General features: G+C 56.7%; 1 protein-coding gene across 2 annotated transcripts; it reads right to left on the bottom strand.

The window, feature by feature from the left end:
* Nucleotides 1–1,055: 1,055 nt before the first annotated feature.
* Nucleotides 1,056–18,758, bottom strand: Tmem143 (transmembrane protein 143). 2 transcript variants are annotated; one of them, XM_005336624.5, is made up of 8 exons: nt 18,604–18,757; nt 18,001–18,241; nt 15,719–15,823; nt 8,099–8,293; nt 7,001–7,131; nt 6,415–6,694; nt 2,644–2,833; nt 1,056–2,133 (listed from the first exon to the last, which is right to left on the bottom strand). In XM_005336624.5, exons 2-8 carry the CDS (start codon nt 18,217–18,219, stop codon nt 1,919–1,921), a joined length of 1,335 nt encoding a protein of 444 aa, XP_005336681.1. In that variant the 5' UTR covers nt 18,220–18,241; nt 18,604–18,757; the 3' UTR covers nt 1,056–1,918. The 2 variants fall into 2 exon arrangements, with proteins under 2 accessions (XP_005336681.1, XP_077887859.1); XM_078031733.1 differs by lacking the exon at nt 15,719–15,823 and having other exon boundaries at nt 18,604–18,758.
* Nucleotides 18,759–18,767: the final 9 nt, after the last annotated feature.

Raw genomic sequence — 18,767 nt, 5'->3', positions numbered from 1 at the left:
GCTTCTGCCATTGCCTCCTTCCTTCTTCCTGGCGCCTTCAGGGCCCCGGGTGCACACACCTGCCCTCCTGTACCAGGCGGACCCACCTCGGCCGCTCCACCCTCCGAATGCCAGTCTCCCAGCCCACAGCCCTTGCCTCCTGGGAACCAGCGCCCTTTTGCTCCCAGATTCAAGAGCCAGGTCCTCCCCTCTGGGTCCCAGAACCCGTAACGGGCACCCGAGTTTAGACCTTCAGGAACGTCCAGGAAGAACCAGCAATCTGAGTCCCCAGCAAATCCTGTCAGGAATCACAAGCCTGGAGCCACTGTCCTCTCTGCTGGCCCAAGCTTACGTCTGGGTGCTCACTCTCTGGGGCCCACCACGCTCCTTCTAAACTGTTGAATTTTTAAACTTTATTTATTTATTTTTTAAGTTGTAGATGGTCACAATACCTTTATTTAGTTTTTTGTTTGTTTGTTTTTGTTTTTTTGTCGTGCTGGAGATGGAACCCAGTGCCTGGCGCATGCTGGGCAAGCACTCTACCACCGAGCCGCAACCCAGCGCCCTGTGGATCCTTTTTAAACTTTCTCTCTAACGCTCCCTCTGGGAGGAGTTTTTCGTTTTCCCTGTTAGAAACCAGCCTCCCTCTCCTCTCTAGGACCCAACCCTTCCTCTTTCCCCCCTTTCCCCAAAGACTACCGAGTTGTAAACATCTTAGTAAATATCAGAGGGCACACCCCTCCTTCTGGCTGACCTGGTCCCACAGTCGGACACTGGCATGGACTGGACTCCACAGCCACTTTTCTCCTGGCTGTGGGAACAATCTGCACAACTGCACTGGACCACCCTATCTCCCTGTTCATGAGACCCAGACGCAAACCATGGCTTCTCCCCAGAAACCGGTCTTTCTAAGATCCTCTTCTGTCACCCACAAATCCAGTCTCTACAACTACAGCTTCCTCTGTCCAGGAACCATCCGCACGCACTAGTATCCCTCCAAGACCCAGAGTCCATCCTTTCCAGGATTCTAATACCACCCCTCGTTCCCAACTCTGCAGCCACCCTACTCAGCCAGGTGTATTAAACATGATTTATTCCTCTGGGAGACAGGAGAGAAACTGACAGATAATAAATATTGCACTGGGCACTGGCGGTGGGGAAATCCAGGCAGAGGTAGTTTCTATAGAAAGGGTGAAGGACCCAGGTGAGGAAGGCACCTGAGGCTGTTGGGAGCCTAAGCTTGGGGTAGGGGTGGTCTTCCAGGCCCACAGCTTTGCCTGGCACCAGGTTCCCAACCCCTTCAGCCAGGACACCCTGGTCAGCAGTTGACCAGATGGCCCACCACACAGCAGCAATGGACACAAAGAGCAGGTTCCTCTGGAAATTCTGATTGGTTGGTTCTCTGCAGACAACTGGCTGCGCAAAACTGATGGTGCCCAGCAGCTGTCATTGGCTGTTTGCCAGGGGGCGGGGCCACAAGGCCGTCACTGGCTGCGGCCTGGAGCCCCGCCCAGGTGCACTTGGTGGGCAGTTCCCCCCAGGGAGGCCAAGAAGACAGCGATATATAGCCTCGGGAGGGCACTGCTTCCACAGCTGGGCCTGGAGTTCATCGAAGCCAGAGCTGAACAGCTGTGATTGGCCGACACCTCATCTCCTCAGCCTCACCACATTTGGATGTTCCGGGGGTGGGACTAAGAAATGCAACTGAAGGGAGCTAAATAGCTGTGATAGGCTGTTCACGAGAAGCCGGGCTGCCTAGCAACTGCAGCTGCCTTGGTTGGCTGATTTAAGTATACAGAGTAGCAAAAATAATAGCCTGTCAGTAACTGGAAGTTGGAGAATGACACAGTGTCCGTGATTGACAGCTTGGCATGGAGGAGGCGGGTCTTGGTTCCTAGCCAGGTGGCAGGCAGGACAGGGCAGGGCCGGGAGGGTGCAGTCAGTTGTTGCTACTACTGGGTGCGGCCTGGGAGGACTCAGAAGTGACTGGAGCTAACGGGTCTAGTTTGGGGAAACCTGGGGGAGGGTACAGCCCCATACTGGGGGTCAGGGCTTGCAGGTGGGCCAGGGCCCTAGATCCGTTGAAGGCCACTTCATAGCCTGACTGGGCCAGAAGCCATTTCTCCACCTCTAACTGGAGCCACCTGGAGGTCTCTGCAGGGGAACAGGCAGGTGTGAGGTCAGACTGGGACCAGCAAGGGCTAGGAGGGGCCAGCAGGGGGAACCCAGGTCTGGGATGGCCTAGGGGTACACTGGAAGGGGAGTGGAACAGGCACAGAAGGTTCCATTTGACCTCATCTGGAGAGAAGCCAGGGCCTCATGCAAGGAAGATGAGTGCAGGTGTCCTGATGTCCTGACGGGGACCACCTGGGGCCAACACAGGGTGGGGACCAAGTCTGCAGGAGTGTGGGCTCATGTACAGTAAAGAGTGCAGAAGAGGGGCCACTGGTCCAGGACCCTCATGCAGATGGAGGTCAAGAGAGGCAGGTCAGGGTTGGGCTCAGGGTCCTGTCTGCTCAAGGACAGGGTCTCCTTGAAAATCTGTCAGGTTTACCAGCACTGGGCGCTGGAGGGAGTAGATGGCAAGCAGATGTGTCTCCCTGGGGCAGGGGCTACAGAGGGACGGGGACATGGCCTGGCTAGACAGGACAGAACAAGGCCTACCTTCTGGTGGGCCACACATGCCCTCTGGCCGCCGGGCCAGGAAGCTGTGTGCCAGCAGCGCCTCCTTGGTGTGCTCGACCTGCGCGCGCAGGGCCAGGGCGCTGAGCAGCTCCGAGTTGTTGGACGTGCTGCGGTAGTACAGCATGTGCGCCAGCTCCAGGGCCTGCACGCTGCGCCGCTGCCCGAACATCTGCCCAGGACAGCTGCAGGGTCAGCCGGGCAACCAGCCTCGCCCCGCCCAGCCCTGCACACCTGTCCCTCTGGCAGACTCACCACAGGGAGGTAGAGGATGGTGTTGAAAACCTACTAGTCCCCAAGGCTGAGCCTGGGGAGGAGAACTTTAACACATTCTCTCGGCCCCAGAGGCTCCCAGGCAGCCCTTAGGAAGACCAGCTTATACCAGCCTGCACTGGCTGGTTCCTCTGGCCCCAGGCTAATGAGTCTGCCTGGTGGATTTCTAAGCTGCGTGAGTTTCAGCCTCAGAAGTGCCTATTACAGTAAGTCCTCGTCTGTGGCTGATAGACTTCCTTACTTCCAGATGAGACATCTAGGGTCTGCTCCAAAGTGACGCAGTGGTGGGTCTCTGGATGAAATCACACTTGCTCTTGGTGTTGGGTGCTGCCTACTTGGGGGTTCATCCCGCTATTCTATTTCTGCCTTGTGTGAATTTTTGCATAATGAACAAAGGTTTTACCTATTAAATTGTGAAGAGCAGTGAGGGAAGAAGAGGCAGACTGAGCCCCTCCCTCCTGGCACCTCCTTGCTTCGTGTCCCTGAGGAGCAGAGGGGAGAGCCCGCCCCAGCCCTCTGGACTCACGCAGGAAACCTGTGCTCAGATTCCTCCATTCATCCACAAAAGGAGTTCGAGGCCACTAGGTGCTGCAGCCACCATGCCTGTCCCCACCATGCCCCTGCCAGCTGCAAGCCCCTGGCTAAAACCTCAGTCCTGGGGTAGCACTGTCTGTGCAGCGAGGTGAACTGATGCCCAGGAGGGTCCAGAAGTCAACCAGGGATCATGGAAGGCCTGGGGCAGAGCCTGGCCACACCCGAGCACTCAAACATCAGCTACCATGAGACAGCCTGGTGGGGGTGCCTACAGAGTGCCACCTGTCTCCTAGAGAGGTCTAAGGTGACATGCTTCTGCAGGAACACAGCCCATAACATGGCTCAGTGGCCCACGTTATGCCAAGGACTCAGCTATGTAGGGGCGGTGACTTCTTGCCAGCCCAGCACCCTGGCTTCTGTCCTGCAAGGGGTCAATCGCCATTAATGGAGGACGAGAGGCAGGTTTGTGTCTTCTTCTCTCCAGCCTATGGAGTTGTCTCCTCCCACCTGGAAGGAGGGGGTCCTGCCACTCCACCGCACGCACGTGGACCCAAAGTTCCCCTGTGTCCTTTCAACACAGCACCACCCACGCTGACAGCATCTCCCCCCAACCACCTGCTCCTCCTCCCCTGGAGTGGCGTCCGGAGAGGCCCCATCGCCTACTAAGCCAAGGCCAGACCCCCAACCCTGTCCTGGCCCACTCCTCGCCAGCTTCAGCCCCAGCCCCCTGCTTGGTCCCCACTCAGGCCTGATCCTCTCCTGCAAGGGCAGCATCCCAGCCCCTCCCTGGGCTCAGTCTCCTGCTGTGGTCTGTCCCTACACAGTTCAAAGCTGTCCCTGCCCCGCCCCTGCTCAAGGCTCTCCCATGGCTCCCTAGAGATTTGGACCCACTCCGTTCCTGCCAGTCCCCTCCGAGTGCAGCCCGTGGGGAGTGGGGCCAGGCTGCCCCTGTTCTGTTCTTGGAGAATCCTCACTGCCTCCTCCTCAAGGGGCAGAGCAGATGGCGCTGCATCCTGGGCTCCTGCACCCTGCTTCCACCTCCCCCGGGGTGGCCATCAGTGTCCATGTGCCCGGCCCCTCTCCCTCAGGGCAAGACGGGGCCCACACATCTCTGGGGCAGCAGTTCAACCCCCGCAGGCTGCCCAGGGGCCTGCTCTTTGAGGAGCTCCGGGGACTCACAGGGTGCAGCAGGCCCCCAGGAGCAGCATCCTGCTCTGAGCTGCCCACAAAGGCTGCCCAGGGCAGGCAGCCTCTGGGTCTCGGGCAGGGGTGAGCAGGAGTTGGCCAGCGCAATGTGGTGGGAAAGGAATTTGGGTCTACAGGAACAGCATATGCAAAGGCAGAGGAGAGGAAGCAGGGCAGAGGAGAGGAAGCAGGGCAGAGGCGGGCACACTTGTGCCCAGCAAGAAGCTCAGTCAGCTGAGGCTGGTGTTGGGGAAAGGGCAAGGCCGGCTCTGGGTCCCCTGGGCTGAGCGGAGGCGGGAAGAGGGCAGGAAGTTGCAGGGCAGAGGCCCATCCACAGATGGAAAACCCGAGTGGAGGCATCAGGAGATGCAGTGCTCAGCCTGCCACGGTGCCCAGTGTAAGGGCCCTGTTGGGAGGGCTGCCTGGAGCCAGCTGCCCCAGACTGACTCAAAAACCCAGCGGGGGCTGTGGTGGAGAAGCGGCTGTGAACACTGGAGGAGCAGAGGCGCCCCCTGGAGGGGAGGGACAGGGGATTCTGACAGGGGATCTGCTGTGCGCCTGGTGCATCCAGGGGACGGGAGAGGCCTGGAAAAGAGGCCTGAGGAGGGGACGAAGGCCCCAGTTGTGGAAAGCAGGCGACTGGGAGGGGGAGGGCTTAACAGTGCCTAAATTAACCAGAGACTGAGTTTTAAACTGGCCCCTGAGAACCTGAGAGCCCGCAGCAGGAAGCTCTCCCTCCCAGCCCTCCTGTAGGTCCAGGCGGCCAGCAGCCTCTGGGCCAGGACAGCGTGGTATTCTCCGTGGGATTTATGACCAGCCTCCCTGAGAGCTCATCAGGATGGCTGAAGACAGCTTGAAAACTGGTGAGCCAGCAAGTGAATGATCAGGGACAAGGGACAGTGCCAGCCCCGGGGAGAATCAGTAAGACAGTCCTTCAGGCCAACTGAGACACACAGCTCAGCAAGCAGAGCAGCTGCTGGGGTGTCAGTCTTCAAGGGCCCCTCCAGCCATAAACCCTTAGATGGTGAACTACCTGAGCAACTGTATGAGGCTGTCCTGCACTCACATGAAGCAGAATCTGGAAGGGAGCTTATTAAAATACAATTTCCTAGGCCCTAGTCCCAGAGTTTCCAATTCAGTTCATTTGGGCCAGAGCCCAGAAGGCTGCATTTGTAAACCATCTCTCCCAGTGATAATGATACTTAGCCAGGGTAAAAACTCATAGAACAAATAGTCCAATCAGTAATAATAATCATCATCTTAATAGCTAACTCTCACATGGAACTTCCTGTACTGTGTGCCAGGCTCTGTTCTCAGCCCTATATGCATATTTATTCACTTAATCCCCACTCCAACCTATTAGTTAGATCCTATTATCATCCCCACTTTGCAGATGTGACAGTTGAAACAGAGAGGTTAAACAATGCGCTCAAGATCACACAGGTACAGATGGTAGAGTCAGATTCAAAGTCAGGCAGTCTGGGTCCAAAACCCACGCCTCCACCAGATCCACACAGAGCTTCTTTACAGCAGGTGCTCCAGGAGGGGTGGAGAGCCTGGAGGGCATCTCACAATCCCGGGCAGGTGCCAGCCCAGGGCCCTTCCCGGACTCGCTCATTGAACCCTCCCAACATCCCTGCCAGGCAGGTCCCCCGTGATTCCCATCAGGGCACCTGCCCAAGGCGTGTGGAGCAGACCTGGAGGGAGGCCCGCGAAGCACGCTGGCCGGCTGCGGGAGCGCGGGAAGCGGCCACCACATACCTTGGAGGCCCGCAGGCCCATGAAGATGGCAAAGAGCAGGAACAGCAGGGAGGTGGCCATCTTGAGGTCCGAGAGCACCACCATGCCCACGTTGACGAAGAAGACCACGCCGGAGACCAGCAGCGTGAGGTTGAGCAGCGCGCGCTGCAGCGTGGGCGTGCGCACCTTGAGCTCGGGCAGCAGCTGCTCCAGGCCCTCCAGGGGCGTGTCCTTGAAGCTCTTCAGCACCAGGTGGCCCCGCTTGGTCCTCGCGGCCAGCACCACCCGCTTGAAGTACCTCCTGAGGGACAGCCAGAGGGACGGCGGGTCAGGGGCCCGGCCGGCCAAGGCCTCCCTGGCCAGGACCCGCGCCTCCCTCTTGAGAATGTGGCCCTCCCTGGTCCTACCCTGTGTCCTCCTCTGGGCTGACTGCTGTAACTGGCTCTCCCGTGGGAAGAACAGGCGACATCTGACCGAGTCACGTGGGTCCCTTTCTCGCCTTCCCCCCCAGGCCCCAGACACCGAAACCCAGACACTGACCTGTCAGTCCCCTCTCGCTCTAACCTTGTTCCCTCTGGCTCCAGCTGGGGAACAAGGGCCGCCTCACCTCTCTGCAGGGGGCAACTTGGTGAAGAAGCCCCACTTGGAGCCCACACTGGACAATCGAGGCATCTGCCCAATTCGCTGGCCCAGGGCCCAGAACTGCATGTAGATGTACTGATCCAAATTTATTGTCACCTGCCAAAGGGGATGAAGGAAGCAGAGGCAGCTGCACACAGGCTGGGGATGGAGGGAGGGGGACCAGAACTAGATCCCCCCCCCCCCAAGAAATGCTCTACCTGTCACCACTCATCAGTCAGTGTCTGGGCCACATGTGGTTGTTCAGGTTGTGCACTGCACACCAGTACATCATCCAAGATGGCACCCTGCACACAGCAGCCATCTTTACCACAGTCTTTCCTGGAATCTAAGATGCTGCTGATATTTTTTAGTTTTTTGGTACTGGAGATTGAACCCAGAGGCACTTAACCACTGAGCTGCATCCCCAGCCCTTTTTATTTTTCATTTTGAGACAGGGTTTACTAAGCCGCCCAGGCTGGCCTGGAACTTGTGGCCCTCCCGCCAGAGTCAGTAGCTGGGATCACAGGCGGGTGCCACCACATCCAGCTGAAGGTGCCACTGATTTTAAGATATGCCATTGTTTTATGAAGCAAACACAAAATAAAATGCGCTACAATCAGGCCACATCTCACCACTGCCTGAGCCACATTCCAGTTTCAGAGGTGACAAAACATGACTCTGGAAGATGTTCATTTTAGAAGTCATGAAAATGTGGAATTTGGGAAGATTTTAGTGTCTGTTACAATCAATGTCACTGACCGTAAGGACGAGCGCTTTGTATTGTGTATTTTTATAATTTTACTGAAGGTGGCGGCAGGATCCGGTCCTGAGAAGATCCCCCCCGTCCCACTCCTGTTCTCTTCTCTTCTCTTCCCAGTGCCGGGATGGATCCCAGCCTCCTGCGTGCGAGGAAGCGCTCTGCCACCGAGCCCACCAGCCCTGGGTCAGGAGACCTTCCTCACAGGTGGCACTGAAGCGACCTTGGTCTGTCGCCAAGCGTGCGGCATGGGCCCTGTGTTCGGGAGCACAGCCCCCAGCAGCCCCTGCCCCGGGCTCCAGGGGTCGGTCCTCTGGAAGACAGTACCTGGACCTCATCCTGGGGGTGGTGGACCACCAGCGCGTAGGCCAGGGCGTCCTCAGAGAGCGCCGAGAAGTTGGCCTGGGCCAGCAGGGGCTCCAGGGCTCGCAGCACCTCCTGCTCGTTGGACAGCCGCTGGGGGTCTGTGAGTGACGGCTGGTCGAGGGTCTCCCTGTCGGGGTTGATGGGGTCATATAAGGCCTAGGAGAGAGTCAGAGGAAAACATGGCCTGGGTCATGGCACGAGGGACCGTGGGGACACTTAGGACGTGAAGACATTTAAGGGCACTGAGTCAGGACACACGGGAGGAGGTGCAGTGCTGTGCCCTGGGGTCCCCGGGGCTGGGTGCCCCGCGTCCATGCTCTCTTCAGGAGTACCCTACATGGCCTGCCGTCCACCTCCTTGAAACGCCACCGCAGGCCACGACCTGCCCACTCCAGCTTGGCCTCTTCTCCACCACGGGCTCCCGCTGCCCAGCTCTGCTGTGAGCGTGGGCACCCAGGTGGAGGCCATGGAGCAGATGGCCAGGAAACTCAAGTTCCACCCACGGTCCCCGAGCAGAAGTGGCACCTGCTCCCTGGTCTCCACTCCTGCCCGTCTACTGGCTTAGGACCCGTCTGGACCCTGTCTGCCCAGTGCAGGAGGAGCAGGTCTCCGTTTTCTGCACTTTCTGACATTTCGAGACCTCAAAAGACCTTTCTGGGGGAACATCCCTCCCCAAAACTGGCCAACTCTAGAGACGGCCACGGGCTAGCCAGGGAGCTCGTCCTGCCCACGCACCACCACGCCAAGCCAGACCTCCTCCTGGGCCCGCACCCCAGGACACATCTTCCTCCACGGCACCATCCAGGGCCAATCCCCAGGCGACAGGGACATGCCACGTAGAGCCCAGGGCCCAGGAGCCCTCAGCTTCACCTGCACTGCCTCCCGTGGAGACTCCCGTGGAGACCCCCGTGAGGGCCCTGACTGCCCTGCCACCTGGCCCTTGAGGCCTAGGGCGCAGAGCCACAGGATGGCAGGAAGCTGTGCTCAGCGTCGTCTCCATGGTGCAGAGACACCAACCCCTGGCCCTCTGCCTCCTGAGCTAGCCGCTGAGCTGCTGCACCAACACCAACTCCCTATGCGGTACTTCTTTACGGAGGTCACAGTCACCAAACCCGACACACAGAGCCCACCACCAAATCACCCCGCCATCCCCAGCCTCCCAGAAAAACGGGCATTCAGATTCCCTCGGCCACATCCACTGCCCAGACACCCTGGGCCTGGGCCCCGAGGCCAGACCCCTGTGTTCAGCACCTCCTGACTTTCCCAGCGGGTGTCCAACCTAACCTGGCCCAGAGAGGACCTGCCCCACCCGCCTCCTCCGGGTTTCAGTGCAGATGCTCCATCAGAGAACTTGGGCACCCGATTCCCCTCTCCTCACCCCCACGTGCCCCCTTTACCAGTCCACTTGCTGACCCCCCGCCCTGTGTCCCCCCTTCCTCCCACAGACAGCTTGTCTTTCACCTCAGCCACGACCTGGGGCTGCTGCTGGCCCTGCTTGACTCTCGGTCTCCATAGGACACACTGGGTCGCCCACAGCTCTCCCACCCCCACCCTAACAACTTCCCATGACTTGGCAGACCCCTCCCCAATTGGCCTTGTCCACCTCATCTTAGGTACCTACGCCCCCTGTCCCCCAAAACCGTTGAACGGATGAAGAAAGTGCATTTCCAGCTGCCCAGCCTGCTCGGCTGGTGGAGAGATGGGCCTCGGGAGGACACACGACTGGTCCCGGGCTGCACCGAGCCCCTGTAGAGGGAAAGTGCCTCTCACAGAGCCAGCCCACACTCGCCCCAGCGTGTCCCCCAGGACAGGAGCCTTCAGGAGCCATCTGGTTGGAAGGAAAGAGGGGCAGGTCCTCCAAGTGGGCAGAGTGGCTGCCCAGAGGCTGGTGGCGGAGAGCCAGGCCTAGGCGGCCAGGGAGCCAGGGCAGAGGCGGAAGGCCAGGGGACAGGTGCTCGTCTGAGTGAAGGGCCGGGCTGGATGTGCTGGCTGAGCGCAGGAGTCTAGCGCCTGGCTCCCGCTTCCCAGGCTGACAGTGGGTCCCTTGGGCCACCTTCTCAGGCAGGCTGTGACCTTGAGAAATTCCAGTTCTGGGGCTGAGCTGCAGACTGAGACAGAGGACCTCAGAGCTGGCGGGGAAGGAACTCTGCCCTCATCAGGCTCGGCAGCCAGGCTCTCCTGGGGGAGCCGCAGTCACCCAGGGCTTCTAGCCAGGAACCTGGCCACGCAGGCCCGCGACGCCGCTCCCGCCCTCGCCCATAAATCCTGCTCCAGAGCAGGTCAGCACTTCAGCAGCTCCCTCCTCCCCACCAGCCTGCCCGCCACATCACCACCGCTTCCTCCCGTCCCCATGCAGCCAATGGCCCTCTTGGTGGTGTCCTCAAAATCCCAGGGGCGCCCACTGCTGACCCGCTCTCCACACAGCTGCCGGGGAGAGCTTGGCAGACAACCACAACAATAGATGAAAAGCGCGCAGTCTGATGCCAGGACACTTGGAAGGGCTGATGGTGCATTCCTACAGTAGGAGAGCAGCACCACTGTCATCCTCATTTACAGGCGTGGAAACTGAGGCACAGAGAGGCCAAGAAGCACCCAAGGTCATACAGCCAGGAAGTAAACCCACCTACTAAGCCCTTCGGGGCCTCCTGCTGCCCACAGGCACCAGCACTGCAGACCCCTGGTGGCTGGGCACCAGCCATGCGGGCTGTCGCTCCTCCATCTCAGGCGCCCTGCACAGGCCCCTGCTGGGAGACTCTGTCCCCTGGGGCCTCCTTCCCTTCACTGCCGATCTCTCCTCCTCTGTCATAGGCAGCTGTGACAGAGCTGCAACTCTCAGAAAGCCCCAGGCCCCAGGCTGAGGATCCTGGCCGGGCAAAAGCAGCCAGGTCTAAGGAGTACTGTCACGGACACCATGGACATAGTCACCCTTAGGATGACAATAAGGAGCCCAGAGCAGCGCTGCCCAGTAGGATCTCCTGAACAGTCTAGATCTGTGCTGTCCCATGAGTCACCGCTGGCCACGGGTGGCCGCTAAACACTGAAACACGATGAAAGCAACTGAGGATGCAATGTCTAAAATTCATTTCATCAAAAGTATTTTAAATGTAAGAGCCACATGACGCTGGCAGCCTCAGACTGAAGAGCAAGCTCCACGCTAAAGAAAGGGCAGGCTGGCTCCATTCCGCTCTCGGACCCAAGAACAGACCCAAGGCCACCTGTCCTCGGCCACACAGAACCCTGCCCTTGGCCCTCCCCCCGCTGCGTCCATCATCCCTGTCCATTCACGGGGGACAGCACCTGGTTCACAACTGTCCCACCACCCACCCGTTCGCAGCTCTCCGTGGGAAGGGGCAGGCCTGGCATGGATCCTCAGTGAAGCCCAGCCCCTGGCACCAGGCCTCACCCAGAATGAGAGACTCACCTGGGTCCTGGTGAGGGCTGGTGAGGGCTGGTGGGGGGTGCTGCTGCCCTTTCTATCCTGGAGCCTTACCCTGGGGACCTGGGGACCTGGGGACCTCGACACCTCGACACCGTGGCCTGCTGAGGACTCCAGGTTTCTGACACCTCGCCTGAGGGCCACCCCAACAAGCCCCTGCAGACATCAGCAGGCCTCCCCGTGCCTCCTGCAGGGCACCTCCCAACCCTGGTCTCACACCAAGGCCCAGCTCGGACCCCAAACCTGCGCCTCTCACCATCTGCCCATCTCAGGAGATGCCAACTCCACCCTTCCCAGCGCCAAGGCCCAGGGCCGGAGGGTCGTCAGGGGTGCTCCCTTCCCGGGACGTCCAGCCCATCGGTCCATCCCCACCGGACCCCAGCGGGAACAGACCCAGGACAGGAAGCTCCTAGCCCCCGGGTCTGAGACACAGATGGGACAGTCAGCTTTGTTCCCCATCCGCACAGAACCCTGTGCCCCTGGCCTGCACAGCCTGAACGCATCCATTCACTGGGGACGCACCAAGTCCTGGCCACCTTTGCGGGACCACCGCACTCCCCCACCCCCACCCTGCGGCCTGGCTCTCGGTCCCGCCCTCACTCCGTCTGTTCTCCCACCAGCCGCCAGAGGGCGCCTGTCCCGGCTCATGGTCCCTCCCTGCTCAGAACCCTCCCTGGGCTCCCAGGGCTCCCTGGCTGTGTCCTTCGCACAAGTCACTCTGCAGTACCTGTCCTGGCTTCTTCTCTGCCCTCATCCCCAGCCCTGGCCCCTTGTCTCACTCGGCTCTAGCCTCAAGGGTCTGCTTGTTCTTCCCCCTACACACCACAGGCACCCCTGCCTCAGGGCCTTTGCATTCACTATTTCCTCAGAGCTCATGGCTGCCTCTTGGCCTCCTTCAGATCACTACTCAAATGTCACCTCCTCAGGGAGGCCCTTTCTGACTACCTTTCCTAAAATTGGAAAACATGGCTTTCTTTTTCTCCTCAACTATGGCTGCCAGGTCTAGGGGAAAAAATATTACTTGGTTGATGGATGGATAGATAGAAAGAACTCTGAGGTCCGTCCTGTGCAATATTTGAGGACCATGTTGCTAAGGCATACTTACACTAAAAAAGTTCTTTATAGTTTATCTGAAATTCAAATTTAATGGAGCATAGTGGGCTGAAGAGTATTGCCTAAAAATTCACATTCCCCACAAAGGAAAAAAAAATGAATTTAAAATAATTCCCATTCCCCCCCCCACCCCCAACTAAGTGCAGTGGCTCATGCCTGCAATCCCCACTGAACTCCAGAGGCCGAGACAGGAGGATGGCAAGTTCAAGACCAGCCTGGGCAACTTAGTCAGATTCTGACTCAAAACAAAAAATTTTTTTAAAAGGGCTGGGGGTATACCTTTGTGGTAGAGTACCCCTGGTTTCACTCCCCAGTACAGGGAAAAAAATCACACCCCCTCAGAATCTCAAAATATAACCTCATTTGGAAAAAGGGTCTTTTCAGAGAAATAGAAGGTGAAGATCAGGATAAGACCACACTGGGTTGGAGAATGAATGCCCTCATAAGAGACAGAGAAAGGCACGTGATGCTGGAGAGAGGGGCTGGAAGGAGGATCCACAAGCCAAGGGACACCGTGACTGACACCACTGCCGCAGGCTAGAGACGGGCATGGGACATTCCTCCGTGTTCCTCCGGTGGAGCCCGTAGGGGACCCAACTCTGCCACCCCTGACCTGGGACTTCTGGTCTCCTGAACAGGGATTAAATGTCTGTTGTTTTAAAGCCACCTCGTTTACAGAAATGTGACACAGCCACCCTTGGAAATGAATAAACTGGCTGTCCTGTGCTTCATCTGGCGACCCTGATCCTTAGTCCTTAGCACCTTCGGAGGTGTGGGGCTTCTCTCTGCCTCTCTGGCATGCGAGTCCCCATGAGGCAAACACACACATCTGTCCTGCTGACTGCTGTGCCCTGGGACCTGGAACCATTCAGAGGACACTGTAGGAGCTCAATAAATATTCATCAAGTGAAATCAATGAATGAATGAATACAGGAAAGAAGGTCACCTGCCAAGGTCACTGGCATCACTACTGAACAACCAAACTAGTGTCTGAACCAGGGCCGCTCTGACTCCTTCCCTGCCTGTCAGACCCAGGCTTCCTTGAGAGACAGATCATCAGCAGTGATCACCCCCGAGGGTCCTGCCTCGGCCCCTCCCACCCTGCCCCCAGCACCCTATGTACAATCTCCTGCCTGGAAATACAGGCATACTCATTCATATTCTGTCTGCCTCTCTCTGTTTCAATGTTTATATAAGAAAATATTTTGCAAGACAAAGAAAAACAACAACAACAACAACAACACTGCCTCTTGAGGCCAGAGGTGCCTCGTGAAGAGAGAGGGTGCAGGGGCTCGCGCTGTGTCTCCCCCACTGTGAACTGTGGTCGTGGGCACTTCCAGGCCTCCCAGGGCCTCCATTTCTGCCTGGCAGCTGCCTCTCGGGGCTGCAGGAAGGAGTCAAGAGCCTGACCCAGGGTACTCAGCCAAGAGGGCCGTGCTACTATCAAAGCAAGGAGGGGGGCCATGGAACACAGTAGCAGGGCGCAGAGAGGGTGGGCTCGCAGGCCTGAGGTGTCCTGCACATTCCTAACAAAGGCCTGGCCTTGACCAGCTCCAGCGATGGAAACACCAAGCCCCTGCAGGGTCCTGCACAATAAGATTGTCTCGGTTTGCCTGAGGCCACAGCCACCCCAGAATCTATGCTAACACTGACCTATGGCCGGGCCCTGGGCCACTCAGCATCAGTTTAACCTCTGGAGGAGCTGGAGGCCCAGGTCAGGCACCATACCTATATAACGGAACCAAGGAAAACCCTGGGCACCAAGGCTGGGTGAGCTCCCTGGCTGGCAGTCCTCCCGGTGCACCGTCACACACCTGCAGTGGACTGAATGTCAAGTGTCCCCAGGATTCACAAGTGGGAATCCTAATCCCGAGGTGATGTGAGGAGGGAGGGCCTCTGGGAGCTGATTAAGGCATGAATGGGATCAGTACCTCTCTCACCCTCTTCCACCACGTGAGGTCACAGCAGAGGGCACTGTCTATGAACTAGGACGCAGCCCTCATTAGACACCAAGCTGCTGGCCCCTGCGTCCTGGACTTCCAGCCTTAGGAACTGTGAGAAGTCAATCTTTGTTGTTTAAGCTCCCATTTCTTGGTGTTTTTCTTAAAGAAGCCTAGCCTAAGACAACAGGTATTCCTTGGTGGTCTCACCTAGTACAGTCTAGATCCTTCCAGAGCTTTCTCAGCTCAGGCCCATATATCCCGGTCACCTTCCTACCTGCCTGTTCCACAGGCAGCTCAGATTCCTAAGTCTAAAGGAGCTCTTTCCCCCTGCCCCGCCCCAAGTGCAGTCTTCTGACACCGGAGGCAGCCCTGCCTTGTCTCCCTCCCTCACCAGCCCCCCCAACAGAAAACGCCCATGCTTTCCAACCATCAACAGCATCTGACCACTTTTCACCACTTCCACTGCTATTACTCTTTCCGGACCTTCCATTATCTCTCCCTGGACAAGCATAACAGGCTCTTTAATAGGTTGTTCCGACAGAAAGTCAGAGGGATCCTGTCAACACCTAAGTCAGCTCAGATCTCTGCTCCGAGCCCTCTGTGTTTCCCAGCCCACTCAGAGTCCCAGCAGAGAACTGGCCCAGGGGCCCAGGACGATATGTCCCATGCCCTCTGTCCCCTGGGCAGTCTCCCTCCAGGCCTGCTCGCCCTCAGGGCCTCTGCATTGGCTCCTCTCTCTGGAGCACCCTCCCCAGAGACCTCAGTCTTGCTCCCTCTCCTTACTGAGGTCTTAGCCTACCTGTCACCTCCTCGGGGAGCCCTTTCCCAAGCACCCTGTCTAGAGAGCCCCCAGCTCGTCCCTCTACCCCACATGGCCACGTTGTTCTTGGTGGCACTTACCCTACCAGGCATCAGATTTACATTCATTTTATTTCTTTGCCTCCCCATCGGGAACCCCAGCTCCATGAAGGAGTGGCCACACCTGACCAGTTCACGGCTGCATCTCCAGTGCTTAGAGGAAGCAGGTGTCAGTGACCAGCTGAACTGCAGAGCACACAGCACGACAGGGAGGGAGAGGCCCGACCTCACCTGCAGCCTGGCCAGGATGTGATGGTAGTGGAACAGGGTGCAGAAGTCCACGTGGGCTGAGAACTCCTTCAGAGCCACCTTCTCTGCCGGGCTGGAGTGGAATTCCTGTCACCTCGGGAAGGAAAACCTCTTTAGGCCTCTTTCCTCTTCCCTGTGGTCGCCCATAACGCAATCAGAACTCTAGGCTTTTTTCTTTTTTGTACTGGAGATTGAACCCAGGGGCTCTTTACCACTGAGCTACATCCCCAGCCCTTTTTATTTTTTTATTTTGAGACAGGGTCTCACTAAGTTTCTTCGGGACTTGCAAAGTTGCCCAGGCTGGTCTCAAACTTGGGATCCTCTTGTCTCAGCCTCCTGAGCTGCTGGGATTACAGGAGTGTACCACCAGCCCAGCAGAACTCTAGGCTTTTCAAAAACTGTTTACTTGGGGTTGAGGAAGGAGTTTGACCCATTTTTTTGGACCAAAAAGCCAAGGCAGCCCAATACAGTGAAAACCAGATGGCTTGAGGACAGGGAGGCTGGAACTCCCATTTTGACACTTACTTACCAACGTTCACACAGGGCTTCTTGTGTGCCACCTGCTGTCTGATGGCATAATGTCATCCTCCAGAGCACAGGGGGTGGTAAAATTATAACCTCCGTTTTTCCAGAGGGAAACTGAGGCCCTGTGGAAGTAATTTTCTTGTCTGTGTGATGTGACCCCAACGAGGTGATGTCTGTGTGAAGTGATGCCAATCCATGCCTGTATGACTCCAGAGCACAAGTATTGAACTTCCTTGATATACATCCTTTTTCTGTGCCCTGGGTAAACATCTTCACTCTCGGGGCCTCGGTTCCCTCATAGGCAGCAGAGGATCACAGCCTCTTTCTCATGGGGAGAATTTGATGAGGTTTATGTGTCCATATATTTACGTGTGTGTGTGTATGTGTGTGTGTGTAGTCTAGTAAAGGACTTTGTACATTCAGCAGGTGTTCAGTAAATCATTGTTAAAATCAGGGCTGATTCTCAATAATGACAGGTATGATGATGGTGGTGGGTGGAAGAGCTCAAGCTCTGGAGCAGTACTAAGACTGGGGTGAGGTCAAGAAAGCATCCAAGGAGGGGCTAGGGCTGTAGCTCAGTAGTAAAGTGTTTGCCTCGCACGTGTGAGGCACTGGGTTCGATTCTCAGCACCACATAAAAATAAATAAAGATACTGTATGTTCATCTACAAGTAAATAAATATTTTTTTAAAAAAAGAAAGAAAGAAAGCATCCAAGGATATAAAAGAAGGTACTCACTGTTAAGGTCAAGTAAATGCCCAGCCTAATCCAGGCTCAGTTCTGGAATTAAGGCATTTAGGTTCAAATCTGGGCCACTAGGCCAGCACAATGGTGCATGCCTATAATCTCAGTAGTTCAGGAGACTGAGGCAGGAGGATCATAAGTTCAAAGCCAATCTCAGCAATCTAGCGAGACCCTAAGCAACTCAGCAAGATTCTGTCTCTAAATAAAATATTAAAAAGGGCTGCGGTATGTGGCTTAGTGGTTAAGCACCCTGGGTTCATCCTGATACCCCCCCAAAAAAAATCTGGGCCACTATATTTGTGGCCTTGGTTGAGTCATTTTCCTTCTGCATACTTCATCTATAAAATGGGGGTGATCTCTTATAATGAAATATATGAAAAATTCTTAGCATTGTGCCACAGAGTAAGAATTCAAATAGTGTGATAATAATTATGATTATAAGCCTGTTGTGATGGTGAATGCCTATAATCCTAGTGGCTCGGGAGGCTGAGGAAGGAGGATCAAGAGTTCAAAGCCAGCCTCAGCAAAAGCAAGGTGCTAAGCAATTCAGTGAGACCCTATCTCTAAATAAAATACAAAATAGAGCTGGGGATGTGACTCAGTGGTCGAGAGCCCTGAGTTCAATCCTTAGTACCACCCCCCCAAAAAATAATAATTATGCTTATAGCTTTGTGAATTTGTAGATACAATTTTTATTAGAGAGTATAAATAATATTGAGAGAATAATTATTATGCCCATTTTACAGAGAGAAACCCATGCTCCTTTAAGCGAATGCCTGTTAAGCCCAGAAGACAGCCCAAGTCCAGAATCTATGCTGAACCTGCATCTCAAGAGTTCTGGCCCCTACACAACCCACTTGGGATTCTAACGAGACCCGGAACCACAATTCCCAGGAGTCAACAGGGCTGTCCCTCACGGCGTGCAGGGCCCCCACAGCCGCGAGGCCTGCCGGGAATCGTAGTCCCCAAGCTCTTGAACCCGGGACGGGCGGTACCTGTATTAGAAGGCGGAGCAACTGCTCTTTGGAGAACGGAATGAAGCGCTCGCGGTACTGCTGGGCCCAATCGCGGGGCTCCGTGGGGTTCCACATCTTGCGGTACACTCCCATCTTGTCCGCCAGGGACGACAGGGCCCGGGGAGTCCCGAGGAGTGCGGGCAACAGGGGCCATACTCGGACCGTGGACCCCCAGACCCCTCGGGTCACATGCAACATGACCAGACCTTTTCCCTGGAGCCTAAACAGAGGGAAATGAGCTGGGATCAAATGACACCTGTAGGAAACGCCCTCTTCCTCCATTTCCCGCCCTCCAGGGAACGTCCCTACCCCAGCCTGAGCTCAGAACTCATCTGCCCACTTCGAGACCCCTCTTGCCCGTCCCCTCCCACACTGCTCAGCTGGTGTGACTCCTAGACCGGGGTCAGAGGTCTTAGGGTCAAGGGTGTTTTGAAGGCCCAGAGACCCTATAGTGGTACAACTGGTTTCTGAGGGTCTAGATGGCAAGATGCATCTTAAGAACACAGGAAATGCTCGGAAAGGCTACGCAGGGGGTGCAGGGCCGCCCTCCCCCGGCCATGCAACCCCCCGGCCTTCCCTCACCTTAAATCAACGTTCGACTGTCATTGAATCTCCTGCGCATGTGCAAGGAGGAGCCCTAGTCCCCGGGGGTCGGCTTCAGAGAGCAGTAAAACGCATGCGCAAATCCCGGGTCATTTAAAAGAACCCATTTTTCCCCTCCTCCTGATCTCAACTGCGCGTGCGCA

Source organism: Ictidomys tridecemlineatus, chromosome 15, assembly GCF_052094955.1.
Source record: "Ictidomys tridecemlineatus isolate mIctTri1 chromosome 15, mIctTri1.hap1, whole genome shotgun sequence".
Classification (NCBI taxonomy): Eukaryota; Metazoa; Chordata; class Mammalia; order Rodentia; family Sciuridae; genus Ictidomys; species Ictidomys tridecemlineatus.
Note: the sequence above shows the minus strand (reverse complement) of the source record. Positions and strands in the feature narration are given on the sequence as shown.

What these genes read in the sequence shown, in the direction of transcription:
- Tmem143 (XM_005336624.5), bottom strand. Translation starts at nt 18,219, where the DNA reads ATGTTGCATGTGACCCGAGGGGTCTGGGGGTCCACGGTCCGAGTATGG. An exon ending in TGCTCCGCCTTCTAATACAG is followed by an intron (nt 15,824 to 18,000) that starts GTACCGCCCGTC and finishes CCGAGGTGACAG; the next exon opens with GAATTCCACTCCAGCCCGGC. An exon ending in TGGGCCTGCGGGCCTCCAAG is followed by an intron (nt 2,834 to 6,414) that starts GTATGTGGTGGC and finishes TGTCCTGGGCAG; the next exon opens with ATGTTCGGGCAGCGGCGCAG.